Raw genomic sequence first — 18,621 nt, 5'->3', positions numbered from 1 at the left:
CCACCTTTTCTGGGAAAAAAAAAAAAAAGGTTTTTATTTTATTAAAGTTGTCTGGTAGCGAAGCATTCGATTTTTACTTGCAACAATCTTTTAAGTCCATGAGTAATCCCAGACAGTTTTACATGTATTTTATAAACAAATGACCTACAGAACAGAAGACTTCCACCAGAGATACAGATCCTTTTGGTTAGGAAAATGGATACAGATTATGAAAGCCACAGATAGTTAAGTTCAGCAAACTCACAGGGGACTGCCAACAAGCAGCTGACTGTGTCATGAGCTCTCCCAACCCTCAGACCCATAGGGAAGTTAGTTCAACTCTGGTCCAAGTTGGAGGCCGGGTCTTTGGCCATGGTTCTCAATTAGGAACCAAGAGTCAGAAGCCCAGGCCCTCCAGGACTCCTCCATTCAATGCTTTTCTCCAGTCAGTACTTCCAACAAACAGAGGCTATATAATGTGATGGAAAGGGTCCTGTAAATACAGTGGGAAATTGAGGCTTTTAGACCTGAACCTACTTCTCACTTACACAAAGACTGTAGGCAGGTAACTTAACACCTCTGAGATTTCTTCCTTTTGGTCAAAAGGGGATACCAAACTTTGACCTACCTACTTGGAAAGCATATTGTGGGCAAGGGCTAAAATATGTGAAACAGCTAGGTAAAGAGTAAGAGGCTACATATCTTTATGGAACTCCATGTGTGGGATTTATAACAAAGCACTGACTCAACTCCTTTTTAAAATATGGTAGATCTAGTATTTTCCTGAGAAAGTATGTTGGGGAACCGTGATCCAGGCTGATCTTTTAATGGAGCAGTTCTCTAAGTGTGTTCTGTTGACCCCTACGACTCCCTGAGATCCTTTCAGGGAGTCCAGGAGGTCAGCTGTTTTCATAATACTTAGATACTATTTGCTTTTTTCACTGTGCTGACATTTGCACTGATGGTACAAAAGCAACTGTTGGAAATACTGAAAAAGGCATTCATGCAAATCAAGGCAGTAGCACCAAACTGTAACCACTTTATAATAGACAAAAAATGCAAGGTTCACTTAAGTCCTTGAAGAAGTAAAAAAAATCTTACCCCTTAAATACATGTCTTTCTAATACTCTGTGTAACAAAGTAGGACATCTGCTTAAAGCACTTTTGTTGCACACAAAAATGCAGTCATCCCTCAGTGTCCTGGGTGGGGAAGGGGCTGGTTCCAGGACTCCCATGGATACCAAAACCTAAGAATGCTCAAGTCCCTTATATAATATGGCATAGTATTTGCATATGACCTATGCACATCCTCCTGTGTACTTTTTTTGGGTGGCTATAATTTTGGATTTATTTCAGAAAAGCTGTTGACATTATCTTGTAAAGTTAGATGTCTACATGCCCTGAAAAGCAAAAATTCTACCCTTATGAACAAATTTTAGAAAAATTATTACATAAGTGTACAAGAAGACACATGTAAAAGGTTCATAACAGCAACACTAACAGTAAAAAAATGCTGAAAACTATACAAATGTCCTTTGACAAAGGAACAGATCAATAAATGATATTATATTTACTGAATCAAATATTACAAAGCAGTGAAGATGTATGAAACCCAGCTATTTACAAAAATATGGATGCATCTTAAAATATAATGTTGAATAGAAATGTCCTATAAGACTAGATAAACAGAATTATTTTTATGGATTTCAACATAAGCACAATTGGATCATATACTGCTTTTGACTTACACACATATGTCAGAATAATGACATATATGGTTTTCTACAGTAGTGTAGAAACTACTACTATCAAGCTATTTAAATGTTCAACCAGTTTTCTCCAGGAGAAAGCACAGGATAGCCAAGTGTAAACAGGTAGATGAAATTCATATTAACACTTAAGTTTTTAGGTTGCATAATGGCTCCCCTGTATATTTTAAATCATCTCTAGGTTACTTATAATATCCAATACAATATAAATGCTATGTAAACAGCTGCCAGAAGAAAACACATTCAAGTTTTATTTTTGGAACATTCTAGAATTTTTTCCCCTTGAATGTTTTCAACCCATGGTTGGTTGAGTCTATGGATGTGGAGCCCACAGATAGACAGCTGTCTGACCACTGTTCGTTTTAAAGAATTGCACTTTTTTGAGTTCTGAGCTGAATTAACTTTTTTTCATAACACACCATTTTGCCTGAAAAAGTAACCAACAAACTATGATTATTTAGACTTGGTTATTTTGGCAGATACTTCATCAAAAATTAACAGTGAGCCTGTCATTTCAAGAAAACCAATTCTGTTGCCAATGATAACATTCAAGCTTTCAAGTGGAAACAGAATTTTGGAAAATATGCACTTACCACTAAGCGCTTGACAACTTCCTAATACTTTTCCTAAGACTTTTCTGATGGGATTGGTAGTATATTAAGGGATGTGAGTTTTTAATATAACACAAACAGACCCATCTTAGAATCACTGCCTACAACCCAAGACTAAGGGACAACTGAGCAATTACTTGTTTTGAAGTCTCAACAGCTTTTCTGCCCATAGATTCCACGAGTAAGCACTGTTGAAGTCTCCTCTTTCTACTGCCATCATGTCTCAGAGTCTCCCAAAGAGCCTGAACAGCTGTGGAAGCTCTTCATTGGAGGTTTGAGCACTAAAACAACCAATGACTGAGGAGCCATTCTGAGCAACAGGGAATGCTCACAGACTGTGTGGTAATGAGGGATCCAAATACCAAGTGCTCCAGAGGCTTTGGTTTGTCGCATATGCCTGCGGAGGGGGTGGATGCAGCCATGAGTGCAATGCCGCACAAGGTGGATGGATGAGCTGTGGAACCCAAGAGAGCCGTCTCGAGAGAAGATTCTCAAAGACCTGGTGCCCACTCAACTGTGAAAAAGATTTTTGTTGGTGGCATTAAAGAAGACATTGAAGAACATCACCTGAGAGATTATTTTGAACAGTATGGGAAAACTGAAGTGACTGAAATCATGACTGACCAAGGCAGTGGCAAAAAGAGAGGCTTTGCGTTCATAACCTTTGATAACCAGGACTCTGTAGACAAGACAGTCATTCAGAAATACTACACTGTGAATGGTCACATCTGTGAAGTATGGAAAGCCCTATCTAAGCAAGAGATGGCTAGTGTTTCATACAGTCAAAGGTTGATGTGGTTCTGGAGCCTTTGGTGGTGGTTTTGGAGACAGTTTTGGTAGGACCAACTCTGGTCATGGAGGAAACTTTAGTGGTGGAGGTGGCTTTGGTGGCAGCCATGTTGGTGGTGGATATGGTGGCAGTGGGGATGGCTATAATAGATTTGATAATGATGGAAGCAATTCTGGAGGTGGCAGAGGCTACAGTGATTTTGGCAATTACAAGAATCAATCTTCAAAGTTTGGACCCATGAAAGAAGGAAACTTTGGAGGCAGAAGTTCTGGCCCCTGTGGTGGTGGCAGCCAATACCTAGCCAAACCATGAAACCAAGGTGGCTATGGTGGTTTCAACAGCAGCAGGAGCTATAACAGTGGCTGCTGCTGCTGCTGCTAAGTCGCTTCAGTCGTGTCCGACTCTGTGCGACCCCATAGATGGCAGCCCACGAGGCTCCCCCATCCCTGGGATTCTCCAGGCAAGAACACTGGAGTGGGTTGCCATATGCTTCTCCAATGCAGGAAAGTGAAAAGTGAAAGTGAAGTCGCTGAGTCTTGTCCGACTCTTAGGGACCCCATGGACTGCGGACCACCAGGCTCCTCCATCCATGGGATTTTCCAGGCAAGAGTACTGGAGTGGGGTGCCATTGCAGTGGCAGGAGGTTTTAATTACTGCCAGGAAACAAACCTTAGCAGGGGAGGAGAGCCAGAGCCAGAGAAGTGACAGGAAAGCTACAAGTTACAACAGATTTGTGAGCTCAGCCAAGCATAGTGGTGACAGGGCCTAGCTGCAACAAAGAAAACATATTTTAGACACTACTCATGTATATGGGCAAAAACCTCCAAGGACTGTATTTGTGACTAATTGTATAACAGGTTATTTTAGTTTCTGTTCTGTGGAAACTGTAAAGCATCCCAACAAAGGATATTTTTTTCCCCAACAAAGGATTTTAATGCAGATTTTTTTTTTTTTGCACCCATGCTGTTGATTGCTAAATTTAACAGTCTGATCGTGATGCTGAATAAATGTCTTTTTAAAAAAATATGGTGTGTGTAAAGTTAGTCTATTCTGAAGCCATTTTGGTAAACTACCCAAACAGCGTGAAGTTAGAATTCCTTTAGGGTGATGCCAGGTTCCATTAGAAATTTATTTACAACTGGCTTGGGTAGAGAAGCCACTATCTTCAGAAACCTTGGTGTAGGTGAACTGACAGTTACTGTTTTGTGACCTGGAGTTAGTAATGGAGTTTTTTTGTCATTAATATGATTGTTGGCACATCCAATGTAGTATGTCTAAACTGAATTATGGCACCAGATAGTTCTAGATGGGAATGAACTTGTGTATCATCCATTATCATGTGTAATCAATAAAAGATTTAATACTCTTTTTAAAAAAAGCCAAGGTCTCAGTATACCTGAAATACTAAGGCTTATTAATTCAGAATCTAAGAAAGTTGACTGCCCAGGATCTATTATGCCTGACTTTCTAGAAAACTCTTATGATAAAGTATACAGTGAAGACACTCACTAGCTTGCCAGCACGTCTGGCAGTTTCCACGATGACAAGGTTCTTCGCATCTATGAAGGCCACAGCGGAGTTTCCTCCCACAAATCAAAGGACACTTGTGCTCCTTATCCTAGGAAAAGAGGTTTATACGTACATATTTTTTTGCATGCTGGAATCTTAGTTCCTAGACCAGGGATAGAACCTGTGCCCCCTGCAGTGGAGTCCTAACCACTAGACTGCCAGGGAATTCCTAAGAGATTTATTTATACTTGCTTACAAAATTATCTCCATTTTATATTTTCCATAAACAAGATTAACAAAGAAGCTCTCCACAATTAAAGATTGCATGAGGTCTGCAATTAGCTTCAAAATAATCAGGGGAGGGGCAGTAGGTGGGGATGTGGATGAAACAAGATTAGTCATAAGCTGATCACTACTGAAGACAGATGTTGGGCATATATGACACATACTTCTCTCAGCTTTTATATATGTCTGGAGTATTCAATAAGAAGTCTTTAAACTTTCAAACACTGGCTTATAAATAGGTCTTTATCACGCTTCACACTGTCAATATAAATGCCAAAAATAACAATTGTGCATTACATATATATACATATGCGTATATATATATGTACTTTACTATTAGTAAACTGTGTTACCTTGTTCATACACCCACAATAACACAGCACCCACTGCCAGGTAATGCTTCCTCTATTTAGTTTCACAGACGTGAATATTTCAGATAACTGAAACTTGTTCCTTTAAAAACTGCCACTCTCACTGTGCCCACTGATCTGACCCAAGGAACATACAAAACTTGAATCCTGAGTTACTAAGACCAGGTGAGTCTGTGTGCGGTGACAGTACTCAGTCTCTTGCAGATGACTACACACTCATCCAGCGGTCTTGGGCTCTGGGGCCTGAGGCCCTCTTTCTTCTTCCTTCATGGTGCCATAGGCCGACTTCCTGACCGGGCTGAGGACTAAAAAGGCCCAGCCTGTCTCTCTGGCAGCATTCTGACTGTTGCTCAGGGGCCTCTCCCAGTGATTTCCAAATCTGGGCTGCATTCTTAGATGGCTAAGGCTTCCAGAAGCCCAGTCCCTAGATGAATGCAATCTGACTGTACCTAATGATCGATCCACTTACCACACAGCATATCTCATTACATTTATGCCGTCCACATAACCGCTTCTTGTTACACCTCTTGTCGCACATAAATGTAGCATCTGCTATGAACAATTAAGAAGAAAAAAAGTCAAAGGATATGAACATTCATTCAACAAGTATCTGTGTGACTACAAGCTGAAGAAATACAAATGTAACAAGGTAAACAAATTAGTTATGGTGAAAGTGCATATTTAAATAAGATCATTTTTCACTTGTCAGTCAAAAAAATAGAAAACAGGAAGACTATTCAAGTGTCCATTGATAGATGAATGGATAAAGAAGATGTGGAATATATGCAGTGGAATATTACTCAGTCATTAAAAAAATCTTGCCATTTTTGACAACATGGATGATTCTAGAACACAGTTATACTAGGTGAAATAAGACAAATACTGTATGATTTCACTTATATGTGGAAACTAATGAACAAACATAACAAAACAGAAATAATATAGATACAGAGAGAAAACAGATGGTTGCAAGAGAAGGGTAGAGGGAAGAAAGAAAATAGGCGAGTGAGATTAAGAGAAACTTCCAGTTACAAAACCAATGATTCATGGGTATTAAATGTATAGTGTAGGGAATATGGTCAATAACTAAGTGATATCTTTGTATGGGGGCACACTGAAACTAATCTTATTGTGGCAATCCTTTTGAAATGTATAGAAAAAACACTACATTGTGTGTAATGGGCACTAATATAGTGTTGTAGGTAAATTATATTTCAAAACAAACTCATAAAAGAGATCCTATTTGTGGTTATCAGAGGCAGGAGGTGAGGGAGGTGGAATTGGATGAAGGGAGTCAAAAGGTACAAACTGCCAGTTACAAGATACAGTAAGTATTAGGGATGTGATGTACAACATGATAAACAGAATTAACACCGCTGTATATTATATATGAAAGTTGTTAAAGGGTAAACCCTAAGAGTTCTCATCATAGACAAAAAATGTTTTCTATTTCTTTCATTTTGCAACTATATGACATGATGAATATTCATTAAACTTATTATAATCATTTCATGAGGTATGTAAGTCAAATTATTATGCTGTATACTTAAAATTTATACAGTGCTATATGTCAATTGTATCTTAATAAAATTGGAAGAAAAAAAGGAATTAGGAAGACTGGGTGAAGATGTAGAGAAAAGGTACACTCAGTGGATGGGAGAATAAACTTTTGGACTACATATGTATCTATTAAAAATTTAAGTGGTGGGACTTCCCTGGTGGTCCAGTGGTTAAGACTCTGGCTTCCACTGCAGGGGGCACAGGTTCAATTCCTGGTCAGATCCCACAGGCCACTGGGTTCAGCCAAAAAAAATTTTAAGTGGTAATTCCATTTTAAGGAGTCCTCCCTACAGACACACTTCTGAAAGCAGCTAGGACACCAAAAGCACAAGCAACAAAAGAAAAATAAATTAAACTTGACCAAAATTAAAAGCTATTGTGCATCAGAAGACACCATCAAGGAAAGACAACAACAATAATGGGAAAAAATATTTGCAAATCAGTTATCTCATAAGGGTCTAGGGTCCAAAATGTATCAAGAACTCTTTCAACTCAATAACAAAAAGACAACTCAATAAAAAAGGGAATAAAGGAACAGACTTTTCCAAAGAAGATATATCAATGGCCAAATACATGAAATGATGTCCAACATCATTAGTTATTAGGGAATGTAAATCAGAACCACAATGGTTTATCATTTCATACCCACTTAGGATGACAGTAACAGTAATAACAATAATAGTAAAAAAAAACCCAGAAAATACCAAGTGTTGGAGAGGATGTGGAGAAACAAACCCTCAAACATTACTGGTGGGAATGTGAAATAGTGTGATGGCAATTCTTTTAAAAATTCTACCTGTAATCAACATATAACCCAGCAATTCCACTCCTAGGTACATACCCAAAAGAATTTACAACAGGTACTCAAGTAAAGGAGGCAGCAGAGAAAGAGATGGTTAGATAGCATCACCGACTCAATGAACATGAATTTGAGCAAACTCTGGGAGAGAGTGGAGGACAGAGGAGCCTGGCGTGCTGTAGTCCATGAGGTCGCAAAGACTTAGTGACTGAACAACAATAACAACTCAAATAAAAGTTTATGTACAAATGTTCATAGTGGTACTAGTCGCAATAGTCAAAAGAAGGAAACAGTTAAAAAATAAAATAAAAAAAAGGAAACAAAATTAAACATCCATTAACAGATGAATGGATAAACAAACTATGGTATATACATACAACAGAATATTATTCAGTCATAAAGAGGAATGAAGCATTGATATGTTCTACAAGGCAGATGAACCTAAAAAACACGCTAAGTGAAAGAAGCTAGAGACAATATGTAAAGGTTACATATTGTATCAAAAATTCAGAATTAAATCCAGAGATAGGAAGCAGATTAGCAGTTGCCTGGGGCTGGAGTTGGGGTAAGGGGGAGTGAAATAAACAAAGGGTTTCCTTTCAGGATGCTGAACACACTTTAGAATTGATAGAGATGACGGTTTTACAACACTGTGAAGGCACTAAATGCCACTGAATTGTATAATACACTTTAAAATGTTTCATTGTATGCTTTGTGAAGGTGTTGAAGGCGCTCAAGTGTTTAAATGGCTTATCCTCATAGAGAATGCCCTCATAGAGAAAGCTATACATACTGACATGGAAGAATATCTTTGATATATTGTGCAGGGGGAAAAGAGCAAGTTCCAGACAGTATGTTTACTAAGAACTTAAGTTTAGGGAAAAAATATAACCATACCAACACATGTATACATTGGTATGAATACAGAAAAGATCTGAACTCATCCTTGACAAATTAATGAGGTAGTTTTATCAGGGGAGTAGAACTAGGAGGGGAAAATGGGGGTGAGGGTGTATTTTTACTTCATATATTTAACATCTTATTAAATTTTTTAAATTACTAAAAAGTGTACTAATATAGTAAATTTTCAAATTACGCCTTTTAATCACCAAAATTTTGACTGTGGTTTTGAGGAAGTTACTTTTAGTTACTTCAAGTATTCAGATATTTGAAGCAGATATTCAGCCCTTGTCCACCTTCCCCAGGCTAACAGATACTTCATTTTGTTCAGAAACTAGGCACCCATGTGTTCCCCCATTATACTGAATAGTCTAGCCTATCATGGTAATTCCATTCCCTTTGTGACCTAAGGGTTTAGGCAGAAACATATGATAAAGTGCACTGAGGGTCTTTCAGGGCTGTCTTCTTTGCTCTCAAGAAGGAAAAGAAGGTTAAGAATCTCTCTTTCTTTCCTTTAGATGCATTGGGAGAGGACATAATGTATGAAATTGCTGTAGCTCACTTATACCTATGAGGGGAAAACCGAGAAAATCATAGGAAGCTGAACTGGAGACCTAGAATCATTGCGTTTGGATTTAACCAACCTTGGACTTGTTCTGCCTGTACACTTCCTATTACGGGAAACAGTAAAACCTCCTTAGAGCTAAAGTCATTTTTCCTTGGGTTTTATGATACCTATAGCCAGGAGCACCCTAACCAGTAGTTTTCTTCTTGACCAGAAAAATAGCTTTTATTTTGTGTAAGTTTATCTTCTATCACTTTTCCAGAACAGTTCTAAGGTGGTTTAAACAAAAATTACATGATGGTTAGTAAAACAAGGGTAGAACCATAATAAAGTGGAATATCAGGATCAAAGACAAAGGGAGAAACAATATTCTAGGTCTGAAGGCTGAGAAGGCTGTTGGCTGAGTCACCCTGTTCTAAGTATCCAACAGGCCTATCAAACCACAAGGAGATCAAGCATCAGAGTCAGTTTTTACAAAGCTTGCTTCATTAGATGCTATTTACCTTCTCTTCCTATACCAACAATTTATTATGAAAACTTTCAAACATATAAGAAAGTTGAAACAAATTTATAGTGAACACCTATACATATGCCTATTACCTAGATTCTACCAGTAGTTACAGGTAGTTTTCCACATTCATTCTTCAACTATTAGTTTATCTTAATTTTGGATGTTTTTCAAAGCAAGCTACATACATGAATATATTTCCCTTATATTTTATAGCATTTCTTTAACTAGAATTCACGTTTGTTTGTTGTTGGTTTTTTTTGAGATAAAAGTTACACGGCTTCCCTGGTGGCTCAGTGGTAAGGATATGTGCCTGCCAAGCAGGAGACGCAGGTTCAATCCCTGGGTTGGGAAGATCTCTTAGAGAAAGAAATGGCAACTCAACCCAGTATTCTTGCCTGGGAAATCCCATGGACAGAGAAGCCTGGCGGGCTATAGTCCATGGAGTTGCAAAGAGTCCCACAAGATTTAGTGACTAAACAACAACAAGTTACATACATGTACAAAGTACCTTCACTGAATTCTAACAAACACATAACCCATCTCCCTGTCAAGATGCAAAAATTACCTTCACCCCAAGAAGTTCCATCACACCCCTTCCCAGTCATACCTTCACTTTTGAGACTGGTACAGGGAAGCTCCTACAAAAAAAAAGAAAAGGGAATAGTAACTATTTTAGGAATAAATGAAACAACACAACTGCAGTACAATGCTGAATGTAACATGCATATCCCCAAATACCCAGGACCCCTCTGGCAGTCACTATCTGGAGCTGGGTCAGCCCAGTCCCTGTATTCTTTACTCACAATAGGTCCCCAGGTCTAACAACTTTTCATGCAAATATAATTATAACATTCTTTGTGGTCTGACCTCCAAACTCACAGTAGATTACATATTATAAAATCTGAATGCAAACAAAAACTACTAAGGGTATGCAAAGCAAAGAGAAATAACTGTCTGGCAAGGGTATAGACAGAAAAAGAAGATATAAGAATTGAAAATATGTAACAATTAGTACCATATGATGCAGGGGCAAACAGCTCTACACACTCAGGAGTACCACAGCAATGCTGCTGAACTCTAACAAAGTGGAATGCAGAACTCCTTGGCCATTCAAAATTTTATTACCCTGGTTTGAATTATGTGTGAACAGCCTCAAAAGTCTATCACATGTAATTTTACTGATGCATGTTCCTGAATAACATGCATGGTGAGGCTGCTGTGTGAAGAGCGAGTCAGTCACTTGGGAGACAGGGTGTCTGGCCGGCTGCCCAGCATCTCTGTCCAAATTTGGCTTCAATGTCATGGACAGGCTGCTATATACTCAGAAATAAGTTACATGATAAAAACATTTCTTCTTTGTGAAAATGACCCCGAAAAAAAGGAGCAGCTGCTAGAGTTGATAACAGACATGAAGCTGTCTAAGAAACTGAAGCTTCTTGGCTAGAAAAACGTTTTCAATGAATTAGTGAGTTGGCTGGGTTCTAAGATAGGAAGAAACTCCTCATACGCTCTCTAGAGATATAAAGCAAAGATGACTCAGGAAACTGCTTGAGCGAGTGCTTTAGTTAACATGAACACTGAAAATCGTAAGAAATGACATGGTAGGAGTCTGGGGTTTTGAGCACAGGCCATCCTTCTTGCTTGACCCTACAATAAACCTCCCTCTGCTCCAAAGTGCTTAGTTTCATTGTTTGGTCTCACTGTGCCTCAGGTACGTGACTTTGTGTTTGGTAACAATTTTGGTGAAGCTGGCCTAGGAGTCTGTGCTGGTGTGCGATGACCCTGGCCAGAGGTAGCCCCCACCCTGAGACTCCAGCAGCTGCCAGAGCTCAGTCATTCCAAGGAATGGGAAGGGATTCTCCCTGACAGGTGCCAGCCGCCCCAAGACATGAGGCTCTTTAGAGCTGAGAGAAAAAAAAGAAATGATATGCTGGAGTGGTATCTACACCTGTAGGGAAAAGGAGAGCTCCCACAATTCCCTACAATATGTATGAATTTCAATAAAAACTTAAATACAGCATTCTTTGTTAAGAGGTAATAAGATACAGCATACATTTCTTAAAGACTCCTACCAAAGGGGTTAAAAGAGAACAACCTTTGAAGCTTTAAGAAATTAAGTTTTTATTTACCTAGAAAACTCACTTCCACGGAAAAGCCCATTCCATTACAAAAGACATTTCATAGTTTTCTATATATAGGTCTTTAGTTTCTTTAGGTAGATATATTCCTAAGTATTTTATTCTTTCCGTTGCAATGGTGAATGGAATTGTTTCCTTAATTTCTCTTTCTGTTTTCTCATTATTAGTGTATAGGAATGCAAGGGATTTCTGTGTGTTGATTTTATATCCTGCAACTTTAACCACTATGAGGTACCATTTCACACCAGTCAGAATGGCTGCGATCCAAAAGTCTACAAATAATAAATGCTGGAGAGGGTGTGGAGAAAAGGGAACCCTCTTACACTGTTGGTGGGAATGCAAACTAGTACAGCCACTATGGAGAACAGTGTGGAGATTCCTTAAAAAACTGGAAACAGAACTGCCTTATGATCCAGCAATCCCACTGCTGGCCATACACACTGAGGAAACCAGAAGGGAAAGAGACACGTGTACCCCAATGTTCATCGCAGCACTGTTTATAATAGCCAGGACATGGAAGCAACCTAGATGTCCATCAGCAGATGAATGGATAAGAAAGCTGTGGTACATATACACAATGGAGTATTACTCAGCCATTAAAAAGAATACATTTGAATCAGTTCTAATGAGGTGGATGAAACTGGAGCTTATTATACAGAGTGAAGTAAGCCAGAAGGAAAAACATAAATACAGTATACTAACGCATATATATGGAATTTAGAAAGATGGTAACAATAACCCGGTGTACGAGACAGCAAAAGAGACACTGATGTATAGAACAGTCTTATGGACTCTGTGGGAGAGGGAGAGGGTGGGAAGATTTGAGAGAATGACATTGAAACATGTAAAATATCATGTAAGAAACGAGTTGCCAGTCCAGGTTCGATACACGATACTGGATGCTTGGGGCTGGTGCACTGGGATGACCCAGAGGGATGGTATGGGGAGGGAGGAGGGAGGAGGGTTCAGGATGGGGAACACATGTATACCTGTGGCAGATTCATTTTGATATTTGGCAAAACTAATACAATTATGTAAAGTTTAAAAATTAAAAAAAAAAAAAGACATTTCAGGAAAAATCTGGCTGAACAATGAGGTGATTATTCAAAGAGATCTTTCACTTTGTTAAACAAACTGTTTAACAGATGAGCTCCTCCAGCAATTTTAGAATAAGACTTTTATTTGCAAAAATTTAATTTACACAAAACTTTCAAAAGTACACTCACTGCCATGGGGTCCACTATTCGAGGGAGTGAGGTCACAGAGTGAATGAGAAGCTAAAAAGCACAGAGAGAAAGAGATTGCTGGGAGAAAAGCAAACTGACAGGAGTCATGTCTAGTTCGTGTATCCCCATCCTGTTTGTAATTCTTGGTCACAAAGAGCATCTCCAAGGCATTACTAAATTTATGATTCCTGAATCAAAGTATCTCACAGCCTTCAAGCTGGTATCTACAAAGCATAAAGTGGTCCTGTACCTGACATTCAACATATCTTTACTATCCTATGTATTATATGATTTCATTCAGAAGAAAACCCCATGCATCTTCACACAACTTTAGTCTCATATAAACTACACTAATTACTCTGACATTCTTTCCTTTAATTCTGAAGCTTACCTATTAAGCTAGCTCCTAATTTATGGCCAATATCCTCAGAATCAATTTGCAGGTCAGCTGCTATCCAGACCGTGGGCTGTATTTAACAAATAGTATCAATGACTCAGAATTCTGTCTCTACTCCAGCCTGTGCTCTGCTGGGACAGGTGCTAATTATGCACTGAAATGACCAGAAGTATGTCAGAGATCCAGGCAGATCAACACTCAGTATGTTCCATGAGTAAAAGTACCCAAAGATTTCCACAGGAAAGTTTCCTGCCTCTTCTGGTTACACAAACAGAAACACGCATCAATTACAAAACGGTAAGATGACTTTTTTATAACACATGATCCAATCAAGGTTGCCCCAGGCAGAAAGCAGAAATTGACAAAACAGTTGTATGGTGAAGAATTAACATTACCTGAAGAGAGGTTTGGCTTTTGCTACTGGCTTCTGGGAGATAATCTTGGAATATCATGCTTGATAGGAGTCTCACTGTTTGCCTGGGGCCTTGGGTCACCACAATGTCTGATAAGAGTTAGGGTGCAGGCTGGCCATACAGTGTTAGCAGACTTCTGGAGGGACTGGAGGCTGAAACTAGCTACATGGACAGTCAACCATACCTACACGATGGAGCCCCAGTAAAAACTGAACACCCATGCTTGGGTGGGTGAGCTTCCTTGGTTGGCAATACTCCACACATACAGTCACACACTGGTGGTGACAAAGTAACACTGTTCCAACTCCATGGGGAGAGGACAACTGGAAGCTTCATATTTGGTGCTGTCTTGCATTCAGCCCTACATACTTCTTCCTTTGATTGATGTTAATCTGTAATCTTTCCCTGGAGTAAACTGTAATCAAGCATATAGCAGTTTTCAATGAGTTCTGTGAGCTCTTGCAGCAAATAAACCTTGAGGGTAGCCTTGGGGACCACTGGACTGCAGCCGGTATCGGAGGTGAAGGTGGTCATGTGGACTAATTCAGCAGTTGTCTAAACTCCTACAACGTGTCAGAAGTGAGGGAGACCTTGTGGACTGTGTCCCCTTTAACTTCTTAGTGAGCTAAGTGCTTTCAGTGGTGCTAATGTTCTTCTCTTCTGGCATCTAGCACTGTCACACTTGTATTTAGTCGAGCTACTTGTATATGGGCCCTGAGCCTGTCAGTGGCCTCTGAGTCTTGCACGCTGGACCCCTTCATACCGATTCTAAAACTGATCCACAGTAGGTGTCGGTATATACTGGTTGGATTGAATGAATCATACACAATAGAACAGGAATAAGCCTGAGGTTATTTTGATTCCTTCCCTCCCATCATCACCAACTGATCAACAAAAAGCACTGGTGGCAACAACTCTAGCATCGTGAAGGATTTACCTTTGTTCTGAAAGAGCATCTGCAGGAAATAACTGATGTGCGAGAGCATGGTCCACAGTCTCCTTCATGACAGAGCTTTTCACAGGTATGAATGAAATCTTTAATAAAAATGAAAAGAGCTGGGGATGAAAATTGTAACTACTCATTTTCAGATTCCCAAATTCACTAGCCACAATGGTTCTCCACCTCTGTGTCCTGTAACTCCGTCACCAGAGCTGAGGGAAGACGGATGCTGTTAATGTCTCTTGCCTTATCTTCCCCTCATCTGGCCAGCTGGGCCTTTTCCAGCAAGGAAAGGCCCCAGCATTAGTCACAGGAATATGCTTTGGGGCACAAGGTACTCAAAGAAAAGATCTTCTGACTCTTTATTGAGACCTCAAGTCTCCAAATTAGACTTGGATCTCCTTAAAATTGTAGCCATGGGTGACTTACTAAAGTACTCGTGACTCTAGGGAGTCAGAATCATCTAGGGATCATCAATAACCAGAAACCACGATCCATAATCTCACTAAGTTCGATGAATGTCTGGTGATAGGTGGCCTGCCACTTGTTCTGTTAAGCTAGGTTTTAGAACAAGTCCTGTTTCGTGGACTCCCCAGGGATCATCCATAGTCTCTCTCCATGGCTGCTGTTTACATGATGCTTTTTTTCCATCCCTTTACCTTCAGCCTAACTGAAGATGGCATTATAGTTGCTTCTTTTTAAATTCATTTTGATAATCTCTGCTTTTTGTCTAATTGCTTAATCCATTCACATAAATGTTATTATTGATATAGTTGGTATATATATCTGCCATTTTACTTTTAGTTTTATGTCTCATGGCTTTTTTGTTAATATAATCTTCCTTCATTGTTTTCTTTTACATTAAGTGAATATTCTTCACAGTTAACATTTTCCCCCAATAGTGCCATTTTCCACTATATTTTGAGTTATCTTCTTAATGGTTGCTCTAGAGCTTATCAGTGGTACACATCTGAGTGGACTTCAGATGTGTACAAACAATTCCTGTGATATATAGAAGCCTTATACCCATACAGCTCTATTTTCTCTTCTCTTTTGTGCTATTACTGTTATATATATTACATCTAAATGTGCTACAAATTTAACACTACAATGTTAAAATTATTGCTTTATATAATGTTATGCCTATTAAAGAAGCTGAAAAAAGAAAGGAGAGCAAGTATACAACATAATTTGTTATATTTATCTTATTTACTGTTACTGGTTTTCTTCATTTGTTCCTGAAGATCTGAGTTACCATCTGATAGCACTTCTTTAACTGCAATACAACCTTAATTCCACCTACTCCCTTTGTGCTGTTACTGTCAGATATATTTCTATATATTATAGGCCTAACGACACAATTGTATTATTTTATACTATCACTTTTTAAATCAGTTGAGAATGAAGAAATATGCACTTATACTTTCTTTTATGATTATGTAATTAACTTTCCTGTTTTTTCTTGTGGATTTACATGTATCAGCCAGAAGACCTCTCTTTAGTATTTACTGTCAAGTAGATCTGCTAGCAGAGAACTCTTCATTTTTTCATTTTTTAAAGCCTTGCTGCATGTAAGATTCCTGGTTGGTAATTTTTTCTTTCAGCACTTTGGATAGGGCATCTCACTGTCTCCCTCTTGTGATCGTGTTCTCCACTGTTTCTGATGAGCAGTCACCTGGGAGTCTTATAGGGGTTCCCTAGTATGTAATGTGTCATTTTTCTCTTGCTGCTTTCAAATTTTGTCCTTGTCTTTGGCCTTCAGCACTTTTACTATGTGCCTTGGAATTTATCCTATGGAGTTTTTGAGTTTCTTGGATGTGCAAATTAATGTCTTTCAATAAATGTGAAATGTTTCCCACCAGTATTTGAATATTTGTCATCTCCTTTCTCCTCTTCCTGGTGCTCCACCATTCTCCTGATGTGCTTAAAGGTGTCCCATGTTTCTCTGAGGCACTATTCATTTTTTTTCACTTCATTTTCTCTATGTTTTTGGGATTATATTATCTCTATAACACAGATCTATCTTCACATTTATTGATCCTTTCTTCTGCCAGCTCAAATTTACTGCTGAGTACCTTTGATGAATCTTTAATTTTAATTACTGGACTTTTCAACTCCAGATTTTCCTTTGGGTTCTATTTTTATAATTTCTATCTCTTTACTGATACTCTATTTGATGAAACACTGCCTTTGTACCTTCCTTTAACTCTTCAAGCATGGTTTCCTTTAGTTCTTTGAATCTATTCATAACAGCTTCCTTGACAGCTTTAAATCTGACACTGATCACTGTCACAGAAAACTGAAAGTTTCTGTTACCCATGGGTTTTTTTTTTCTGTTTACATACTTTGTAATTTTTTTGTTGGAAACTGAACATTTTTTGCAATCTGCTGTTGGCAGTAACTGGATACTGCTTCCTCCTCTCACAGCCTGTCTGGTTGCTCACTAGGCTATTTTAGTGAAGTCTATTTCTGTCACAGTACAAAGACACTGGTGCCATTCTTTTGATGGCACAACCCTAAGCATGTGCACTGTCACCTTGGGAAGACAAAGGTGTCAGCAGGACTCTCTGTCTTTCCCTGATCCTTCTGATAAGCCGTCTGCCTCTCTTAGTATTACATTCAGTCCTGAGGCTTCACTAATTGCTGGTTGACTGCAGCGTCCTGGGGCATAAATTGCTCAGCAGTCTGATCTAATAAAATTTGGGCAGAGGTCTTTGAGGCAACTCTATGAAGTTTGTTCTGACCCCAGGATGGTTCCTCTTGGTATTTCCTTCCCTGGTTCTCTCTGGTGAACCAGGTGGCCTATAGTTTAGCTTGTTGCTCTTAATTAAGAGGAACTATTGTTTTCTAAAGGGCCCTTAGGTCTGACTTCTCCACACTCTCTTTCAAATTAAACTCAGTTCCTTTAGGGAATATTTTGGAGCTCTCTTTCCTTATGGACTCTCTCCCCACTGGAAAAGGTCACTCAGTCACTGGGTGCTAGGTGGGACCACAGCCTCTAGTTTTCTTGGCTCATGTCTCACATTGTGAAACCTCTGCCCTACAAGTGAACTGGGGTGAGGGTGACTGAGGCCCCAGCACTCCTGCCTGCTGTGACTGGAACAGGGCCTCCAATCCATGTGTGACCAGTATGGAGGAAGGGAACCCCAAACCTGGCAGTAGTGCTTACCAGAAGTTTAGCCTTTTCAACTTGGAGCTGGGGGGATAAGAAATGCTGATGGTCTGCTCCTCCTAGCAAGTAACCCTTGACTGGGAACTGAGGGTGGATGAAGCCCCGATTTCTTGGGCACATCCATCCTTTAGTTGAGCTGATCTGGGAAGGGGCAGGGAAGGAGGGAGTAGGTTGTGACTCAAACAACACAGACTCTTGCTGTTCTTAACTCAGTTTTAGTAGGTTCTTCAATATAAATTTCTGCATTGGAGTTACGTGTGTAGGACAGTTTCCAGAGACTTCAAATGGTTGCTTGCTTTTTTTTTTATAGTTTTCCCTAGCTTTGCTTGTTTTGCTCCTCAGGCTATCATCCCGAAAGCAGAATACCACCTAGTCTTTTGTACTAAAGCTATGTGACTAGGATGGAAATTTCCTACTGGGTAAGATACTAATGGACCTAAACAAGATTTCTATAGATAAGCCAGGTCTGAATAAACATGAGATCCACTGTTATTGCTAGTTATGGGCTTTTCTTTGAGCTTCTCAATCCAACTCACCTTAGCTCCTTAAAAGCTTTCCATGATTAAAACTCTGCTGAAGTATAGCAGTTACTCTTTAAACTCCTGAGCAGGTCTTGTCCCATCCCCAGGTCTGTTCATACTGACAGCTACTGTCCTTCTCTTGCTCAAGGCCCTCTGCAGTAACCC

The 18,621-nt window shown here is 39.3% G+C and overlaps 1 protein-coding gene and 1 pseudogene across 8 annotated transcripts in view; one reads left to right on the top strand and one right to left on the bottom strand.

Moving 5' to 3' along the window:
• NFX1 (nuclear transcription factor, X-box binding 1) overlaps nucleotides 1-18,621 on the bottom strand; it is a 66,348-nt gene that overhangs the window by 17,110 nt on the left and 30,617 nt on the right. For 2 of the 7 annotated variants that reach the window (XM_086416587.1, XM_086416591.1), the window contains exons 10-13: nucleotides 14,761-14,858; nucleotides 10,215-10,287; nucleotides 5,784-5,866; nucleotides 4,659-4,767 (exon numbers count right to left, since the gene is read on the bottom strand). In XM_086416587.1, coding sequence (XP_086272713.1) covers nucleotides 4,659-4,767; nucleotides 5,784-5,866; nucleotides 10,215-10,287; nucleotides 14,761-14,858 — 363 coding nt within the window. The remainder of the gene's footprint in view (nucleotides 1-4,658; nucleotides 4,768-5,783; nucleotides 5,867-10,214; nucleotides 10,288-14,760; nucleotides 14,859-18,621) is intronic. The other 5 variants (XM_086416589.1, XM_086416592.1, XM_086416590.1 and 2 more) reach the window with 3 other exon arrangements.
• LOC147367446 (heterogeneous nuclear ribonucleoprotein A1-like) lies at nucleotides 276-4,585 on the top strand (annotated as a pseudogene). The gene is made up of 2 exons (XR_015169361.1): nucleotides 276-308; nucleotides 2,532-4,585. The product of XR_015169361.1 is annotated as a heterogeneous nuclear ribonucleoprotein A1-like (transcript).

The sequence above is a fragment of the Bos grunniens genome, chromosome 8 (assembly GCF_055505025.1).
Source record: "Bos grunniens cultivar Pamir isolate PY7600 chromosome 8, Bosgru_T2T1.0, whole genome shotgun sequence".
In the NCBI taxonomy this organism is placed as follows: domain Eukaryota; kingdom Metazoa; phylum Chordata; class Mammalia; order Artiodactyla; family Bovidae; genus Bos; species Bos grunniens.
The sequence above is the reverse complement of the archived record's forward strand: the minus strand, read 5'-3'. Positions and strand labels throughout refer to the sequence as shown.